We start from the raw sequence: 8,738 nt of genomic DNA, 5'->3' as shown, positions 1-8,738 counted from the left end.
CACTGAACAGACTTTCATTATATTACATATATTAGTAGTGTCAAAAACAACTAGATACATGGTGGAATTCACAGGCAAATCTTTAATAGCTGCAAAAATACAAGGGGAACTCATGTGCATTTTATGCTCTATAATCTAAGAAACTCATGCATACAAACAACAGCAACAATTAATCAATAGAGCTGGTGAGAAGACTAAAATAAGAGGCTTTCAGCAGAACGCTAACCCAGGCCTAGAGCTGAAGAAAAGGCCAAAGGAGGTGAAAAGGCATGCGTCTGACAAAAAGAAGCTGAGCAATATGGAAGAGGCAACTGAAGCTTTTTGGTTTTATCTTTAAATGGCATCAATATCAATGTCCTCCTCCTCATGGTCTGACTTCTCGGGTTTTGTAGTCTCCATTTTTAGCTCACGGGCAGATGAGGAATACACCACCTAGGGAAAATCGAGATTTGAGTAAATTCTCTGCTATTCAACAACAACAAGCATTACATTATGTATATCAATCTTACTTAATATCTAAAAGGTTATGTAATAATGTGGGTTTTTTACCTCAACATTGTCCTCGTCATCATCTTCCTCTTCCTCACTGCCCTCACTCTCCTCCTCTGCCTCCTTGAGCCATTTCACGAAGGGCTCTGCCTTGGCATGAATCTCTTTAGCCAACTCTTTAGAGATATACTTCTTAGACACCTATAGTAAAAACATCACAAACAGGCTTAAACCCGTGAACACTGGACTAGTTGAGTATGATTGCTGTTACCGTATTACAACCCCCTCAGACACAGGCTAAAAATGACAGAGATCCTACAAGGGTTGCCTGGCAACTAATCACATCAACCTTAAGCCTATGGCTACATTTACATTTGGTTTCATGCATGTAACCTACTTATGAGATCAGATGTTTGGCATCTGATCATGACAGGTTCTAGAAAGTCTTGTGTTGGCAGGTTACCTTTTCAGCCCATGCGAGTATGACATCTTCCTCCAGCAGGTCTGCGTCATACAGGTCTTTGAGTATGATGGGGACTCTGGGTAAGAGCTGAGTCTGATGCAGCTTCACCAGGCACTCAAAACCACCCAGCAGATACTTCTGAGCTTTCTTATTGTTGTGGCAGAACTGTGGGAAGAAATTTAAACTTACATTTACTATAGTGCATCAACAAGTCAGTATGATAATACAGCAGTAGTGCATTTTAACAAGAAATATAATATGGGAAGACTTTGTTGTAGTGCAACTAACAGCATGAGATAAAGATTTACAGTTACAAGTCATATTCTAAGAGGGACTCAATGATTTAAAATAAATCCAATATAAGAATTAAAATAAGTTAAAAACATTAAAAATCCAAATAATTACATAGTTACAACAACCACCAGTGTTTCCCAGTGTCTTGGACAGAGATATATTAGGTAGAAAAAATGATTTCTAGACCTCAAAGTCATGTGAATTAAGATCTTAAAGATCCATGGGAATTTAACAATGAATAAACATTTTTCTACACACACACACACACACAGTATATAAAAAAAATTGGACTGCTTTCAATAGTTGTAGGCGTTTTTACAAAATTCCTTATCTCTCTGGAATACTAGGTGGCGCTGTGTTCAAACTTCTCAGGTACCTTCAGGACATTCTGATGATACATGACATTTTTTTTGCTGATGTGTCAAATTGTTTAAAAGATATTGCAATTAATGACAACATTCTGACAAACTGTTCAAAGTTTTGAACACAAAAAGTAATTTCAGATCTCAGGACCTGTAGGTGGCGCTGTTCCCAAATTTGGCATTGACCCTCAGATCATGGTTCAGATGAAGCATACCAGTTTTTGTTTTGATTGCTCAAAGATTGGCTGAGTTACAGCCTCTGATCCAATTTTGGGTCAACCTTGTTAAGTTCAAGACATAACTTTTGAACAAAAAAACAATACTGTACTTTTCAAAATGGCCACTATTGTAATGGGCAGAGTCTTAATGTAAGATGTTGAATGTGATCAGCATGATGAGAGGAACATGATTCTCATGTTCTGTTGATAGGGCTGCCATAGACTCCCGTTCAGGAAAAATAATAAGAAAACTAACAATTACAATAGGAGTTACAAGCCTTTGGGGCTTGGCCTCTAATTATTTGGCTAAAAGTAGGACCCCTGAACTGTAATGCCCCTTTTTACAAGATGTAAAATAAGTCTCTGATGTCCCCAGACTGTGGATGTTAAGTTTCAACTCAAAAATAACCCACAGATCATTTATTATAGCATGTTAAAATTGCCACTTTTTGGGTGTGAGCATAAATGCTAAATTTTTGAGTGTCTCTCTTTAAATGCAAATGAGCTGCTGCTCCCATACTCTTTCAAGAGGGCAGAGCTTCCAGAGCTCATGCTCCAGCATACCGGCAACAACAAAACAGGACAATCTCAAGCACCAAAAATGTCAGAAAGGGAGTTCATGGGCAATTTTTAACTAGAAAACTATCGTTTACGATAATTCCGATAGCATGTAAGGGCAGCATCAGTTCTGGATATGAAGTTTGAGCACAAAGTGTTAGTATTGACCCATCTTTCAGAATCAACTTTTGTGAAAATCCAGCATTGAACAGACCCTCGTTTGTAAAATTGGCGCATATTTACAAGACTTTGCATCAAAAATGAAATTTAACCAGGATGTCCTCAATGACTCAGATGGAGGGAAAGACTTGTGTATTGGTACATCCCTAAATAGCTGTTGTAATGCCTCTTTGGCACAAGCATTGTAAAACTCCAGCTGCTTAAACTGAATTTTGCACTTTAATTTACAGTGTTCTGTCTTCAAATATTGTGGACAATGAGGGGCCTTGGAATCAAAGGTTTAAGAACCATTGTTCAAAATGTTAAAAATGCTAATAGCTGTCAGCACATACCCTGAGGAAGTGACGCTTGTACTTCTTGATCTGTTCACGGATGTTCTCATCAAAGAGCAGCTCGCTCAGGATCAGAGGACCCATGGCCTTCACATCAAGCCTTTCAGCCTCAGCCAAGATCTCTTTATCTGCAGTGTCAATCGCGCCACTGTCCTTTTTTTCCTGAAGAGCAGAAACAAAAAGATTGGAGCTGAATAAGAAAGTCTATATATAAAGAGCGTCTTACAAAATTTCCAATAAGATTTTAAGACAAACACCTTCACAAAGTTGTAAAATATGTTGACCCTCTCCTCCAGGGGTTTTTCCAGGTCTTCAGTGAGCGTGAGACCCTTGGCGTGCTCGCTGATCTCCTCCATCCTGCGGCGCTGGGCTTCCTCTGTGGTCTCTTCAGCCCAGTCTTCATCATCATCATCCCTATCCTGCATCGATGAAAATCACATTCAACACCAGCATTTCTCATTTCCTCTGCTGGTTAGGCTAGAAGTGGAGTTGATCTCAAAAGAAGCTCTTACCACAGCATCAGGGGCATCTATGTCATTATGGTTCCCGGCCTCTCCACCACTTGAGCCGTTCTCTTTGTCCTTCTTTCGGTTCTTCTTTTCCTTCTCTTTTTTCACAGATCCACTGTCATTCTCTACCACAACAAGACCAGAGAGAGGAAGTTAACAGAAAACGTTCTTACATACTTACTGAGGCCAAAATGCAAATACCCAGAAACTGAAAGGCCTTCGTTTTGGTTTCATGTGAAAATAAAAGGTTTCTCTCAATTCACAGTCTCTTTATAGTCTGTATTTACCAGGTGGATTCTTGAGAATGAAGGTGCAGAGTTTGTGTCTGGTGTCCAACATGCCTCGGTATCCACAAGCTTTGCAGGAGTTTCCAATGGTCTGCTTCTTGGGATTAATGTGCTACAATGACAAGAACACAACAAGCAACTTTATAAAGGTACACTGATAAACAATCTCTGGGGCAAATTAAACATCTAATCAGGCTTCCTGTACTTGAAACATCCAGACTATTATATACTATGTATAGGCCTGTGTGTTGTCGTATGTGTGACCTTACAGACAGTTCATAAAGCAGACTGCCGCATGAAACAGAAACCAGGCCAGCTGAGACTATGCAAAATCTCAGGAAGTCAAACAGTACTGCACTGCAGAGGAAAATCCGTACGGGGAAAGCACATTGCTCACTTTAATTATTGTTTTTTTTGTTCTTAACTAAATATTTCTATCTAAAAAATGAAACGTCGTCATTTACTTGCTCTTATGTCGTTCCAAACCAATAAGACTTTTTCAAAATGAAACACAACAAGGAAGATATTAAGGAAACAAGAATTTTCTGTCCCTCTATCGAATGTCCTTGCAACCAAAACTTTGACACTTCAAAAAGTCATTGTACAAATAATGAGGAACATTCTTTATAAACATACACTGATCAATGCACATATATAGAAAACAGAATATGGTAAACAGAAGCTCAGTTGCACTTGCTTGATGTGCAAAAACAGTTGTTATTTTTGTTTTTGCGCACAAAAAGTATTCTCATCGCTTCATAACATTAAGGTTGAACCACTGCAGTCACGTCAACTGTTTTAACGATGACTTTAGTACCTTTCTAGACCTTGAAAGTGTTGATTATATTACTGTCTATGAACGAGTCATATACCTCTCAGATGTCATCAAAAATATCTTAATTTGTGTTCTGAAGATGAACGAAGGTCTTACAGGTTTGGAACGACATGATGCTGTGTAATTAACGACAGAATTTTCCTTTTTGGGTGAACTATCCCTTTAAGACAAAACCCCTCCTGCCAATGGCTGGTTGGCTTGGGCAACTGAAAACAAGAGACTGAATAATGCATCAGTGAGAGACTGAAGGTGGCCTGTATACAGCTCATGACACAGCTACTTTCCTCTGTACACCCGCAAAACAATCTCAACACACAGAAGCTACATGTGTGACCCCACAGAGACCTGCGTACTCAGCAACATGCATACAAACATAAAGGGCACCCAGTTCAGCTGGGCACATTTTTGTTCAGAATGCACTTGTTCAATCAATAGTCTCACCGACCATCACATGCATCTTTATTACTTATAAAAGTCTAACTGTATATGGCAAAATGGAAATGGAGAATGTATTTACCAAATCAGTTTCAGGATTGTCACACTCAGGACACAGCACAAACTTGCGAATGAATCCATCTAGCATGTCTTGCAGTTTGTTTGCCTCATGAGATCCATTGACGATGTAGCGGTCATTCTTGGTATCGAACTGGGTTTGGGCTCCCAACTCACAACCAAAGAATTTGGTGGGATCTGAACAGAGGTTACAGTACAATGTTGTATGAAAAAAACAAAAAAAAATACTTTTATAAATAAAATTAAAGTAAAACAGCTTTTAAATTCAATGCTTACATGTCGGAGGCCTATTCAGAGCTTTGGCAACATCAACCATGTTGACTATGACGGTTTTAATTCCATTCCCCTTGCCTTCCACCTGTGAGAAAGAGAAACATGGTTTAGGCTGCATCTTTAATATAAGGAGATATATATATATATATATATATATACATAATATCCAGAAGGAGGCACGTGTGTTAATGCATTATAGCCTAACCGCTTTTAACCAGCTTTAACCACTAATAAATCACAAATTCTGTGGTTTTTAACTTTTCATAAGAAACTAAGTGTCATCTGTCAAATTATGTCAATTTTTTCATGGAACTTCAAACAATAAACGCCTTGACAGATCTCTGTATAGGCAGCGCGATAATCTCTTTCTTTTTAATACTAGTTACAATATAAACATGAATTAACATCTGAAGGTATGTTGAAAGATACAGTACAACTTACTGAAAATCGCTCAGTTTCAACCAAAGAAAGACATCAATAAAACAGCTTGTAAACAATATCACATAGCATTACATTCACCTCAGGCAAGTCATTTAGTGTCCACAGCTTGTTAGTTCACTAGAGAAATTAACTCTTTCGCTAAATATATGCACTATATTAGCCTATATATGCGTTATACTTAACCTGTTAATGATGTTTGATTTAATATGTTTAAATAAAGCTGTCATGAAAATAAGTTATGACAGCCACTGTGTAAATTATTTGAATTTGAGAAACAATTTTACAATTATAGAAGTTAATGCAAAACCTGCCTTATGTTTATGCATTTAACTATTTTTTTGATGTAATAAATAGCAACTGAATTCAATAGTTTGAACTGTGTTGTTAATTGTAACCTTTAATATTATAGTAATGTGCAAGTATATAGTTTACAGCATTAACAGAGAGATTTTTGTTTTTATCCTTAAGAAAATTAATTATAATTCAATGAATTTAAAGACAAAGACACAGTTTTTTCAGTAAACCCCTTTTTAATAAAAAAATACTTAAGTTTTCTCACCCTGCTGTGCAAAACCCTTACCAAACCGTGACTTCAAAATCGAGGTACGTATTGAACCAACATTTGTGTGTACCATACACCCCTAATATATACATATATAAGCACCCACACCATTTAATACCCACCTTTGCGATGAGACGGGGCATTTTATAGCGGTAGAACTGGTCTGACACGCTGCGGTTGACATTGAGTGACATTTTGGCTTCCCGTATGGTTTATCAGCAAGACGAGAAGATCTTGAATTGGCAATTATTAGTATCTTCTGTTTGCAGAAGAGGGGATGACATAAACGACTGCAAGAGTACTTTGTCTCTGACATGAAAAGGGTACGGCCACTGAGGCTCCAGGCTTCGAGCTCGTTGACTAAGTTCCCCCCAAACAGGTTCCGTCAGCTGCACTATAGCACTGCAAAAGAGAAAATAAATGGATTTTGAGCAGAAAACACCAAGCTGGTATCAAACACAGCAGACATTTGAATCAAGGTGTGCCCATTCTCCACACAAGCAAACTAGTTATCTACTAGGACCACCTGTCATAGTGATATTAGGGTATGCATGTCCTATGCAAGTACTCAATTGACATAATCAGCTCAAATACACAGAAATTGGGTGCAGCATTTAGTAGCTAATGGGATCAAAGCCCAAACAGGCCTCAGTTGAGCAACACCATGCTGCAGAGTGCGTCACACCATAAGAGGACGCCATTTTATTCGGTGCAGTAAGCAACACTTTAAGATTGATGCGCACATAGATCAGATTAAACTATCGCGAGAGTACAGGAGAGGAAAAAACATACTAGAAAAAATAACAAATATCAACGTACCTTTCCCATCCGTAGCTCCTGTCGTCCAGGTACTCACCGTTTTCGCAAAACAAAGACATAAACACACCGCTGGTCGCCCTGAGAAGAGGTGAACTACTGGTTTGAGTTAGACAGTTTAGTTGGATAGGCTAGTTAGTGGTCGGCACGGCGGTGCCTGACTGGGTTACACCTTGCGGAGCAGAGTGATAAACCCTGGAGATAAATCTCACGACGCCCTCAATACAGGGGACCTGAAATAAAACAACAAAATTTATACAAGCTGCAATATAATATCGCCGTTGAGTACGTAACTAGCGTAACATGACTGACGTAAGAGCTCGTCAGCTAACATATGGCAGCATAACACGCATTGGCGCCTCAAGTCAGAGTAAAATGTGAATCATAATGATTTCTTATTTAAAATAATTCCGTATAGAATAGGCCAATATGTTTTCGCGAAGTTTTACTCACCTCTCACACGCTTTCGCTCGTATGCTAAACCACAATGAGCACATAAACCTCGTGACTCGTGACTTAACTCGGCTAAAAACTAGCCCCGCCCCCTCAGTTAATCCGATGTTTTGATTGGCTCGCGTCTCACTGGGTTCTATTTCATTTGTCAAATATTGCCATCAATCATATCGGGCTGCTACTTGCTGATTGGGGAAGATCTCTTTCGTAGTACGTAACTTATTACTTTAGATATTTTTTTTATATATAACGTTACATAAATGCAGATATTTAAAAACATCACCATCCCTGCTTCATGGTATTTGCAGATATTTTTAATTTGTTTTGTTCTTTTATGTTCCATATTTTATAAAGATCATATTATCATATTAGAAAATCATATTAGTTTGCTTTCTTTTATCATAGTAAAAGCGAAGCCATTATTTGCAAAAACTGGCAATTATATTCCAGGTGTTTCTTAACATTTAGCTATATATATTTTTTTGAAAATAGGCTAATTTTCCAACTCCCAGTTAAACAGTTGAGTTTTACCGTTTTTAATTCATTCAGCCGATCTCTGGGTCTGGCGGTACCAGGGTTGGGCAAACATACATCAAAATGTATTTTAAAATAAAATACCAAATACCTTAATTTCAAGTGTATCAAAATAAACTACAAAATACAGCAGCCACACCATGTATCAAAATAAACGACTGTATTTTTGTATTTTAAAAATACTAAAAAATACTTTTACAAGGGAGCATGACATTTTTTCGCAAACTTTCCATCAATTTTTATCGATCCCTTCACCATTACACTGACTCGGTTGATTAAGTAAACAATGTTTGATAGCTTTTCTCTGCCTGAGTCATGCAATAAATAAAAAAAAAAACACTTGTCATGATCTCATGTCAGATAACACTAAAGCAAAACATGGTCAAGTTAAAGTGTCTGAATAATTTTTGGTTCCAAATTTTATCACATTCACTGGTAGTCCACATGTGTATGAAGAATTTTTGGATATAATATGTCACAGTTTACTTTATTTTGCTATCCTCACTTACATAAATGAACTATAGTGTCCTGCACCCACTAGTAAAAATATATAAAAAATGTCTGGATAATTTTTGGTTTGACTGTATTTTGTTGACTTGTGTACTTACATTATCCCAAA

General features: G+C 37.6%; 1 protein-coding gene across 1 annotated transcript; it reads right to left on the bottom strand.

The window, feature by feature from the left end:
• Nucleotides 1-79: 79 nt before the first annotated feature.
• Nucleotides 80-7,673, bottom strand: eif5 (eukaryotic translation initiation factor 5). Its single transcript, XM_067384861.1, has 12 exons — nt 7,586-7,673; nt 7,136-7,365; nt 6,439-6,718; nt 5,317-5,398; nt 5,045-5,217; nt 3,693-3,804; nt 3,409-3,530; nt 3,154-3,315; nt 2,897-3,058; nt 953-1,117; nt 550-690; nt 80-432 (listed from the first exon to the last, which is right to left on the bottom strand). The coding sequence occupies exons 3-12, from the start codon at nt 6,508-6,510 to the stop codon at nt 334-336; spliced, it is 1,290 nt and encodes a 429-aa protein (XP_067240962.1). The 5' UTR covers nt 6,511-6,718; nt 7,136-7,365; nt 7,586-7,673; the 3' UTR covers nt 80-333.
• Between the last annotated feature and the right edge of the window lie 1,065 nt (nt 7,674-8,738).

This window comes from Chanodichthys erythropterus, chromosome 4 (assembly GCF_024489055.1).
Source record: "Chanodichthys erythropterus isolate Z2021 chromosome 4, ASM2448905v1, whole genome shotgun sequence".
Taxonomy (NCBI): domain Eukaryota; kingdom Metazoa; phylum Chordata; class Actinopteri; order Cypriniformes; family Xenocyprididae; genus Chanodichthys; species Chanodichthys erythropterus.
This window is presented reverse-complemented; position numbering and strand designations above follow the sequence as displayed.

Excerpts from the sequence above, each read along its gene's own strand:
- eif5 (XM_067384861.1), bottom strand. The coding sequence starts at position 6,510 with ATGTCACTCAATGTCAACCGCAGCGTGTCAGACCAGTTCTACCGCTAT. Across the intron at positions 3,805-5,044 it reads ACAATCCTGAAACTGATTTG|CACATTAATCCCAAGAAGCA; the intron begins GTAAATACATTC and ends TTGTCATTGTAG. Across the intron at positions 3,316-3,408 it reads TAGATGCCCCTGATGCTGTG|GATAGGGATGATGATGATGA; the intron begins GTAAGAGCTTCT and ends TCATCGATGCAG.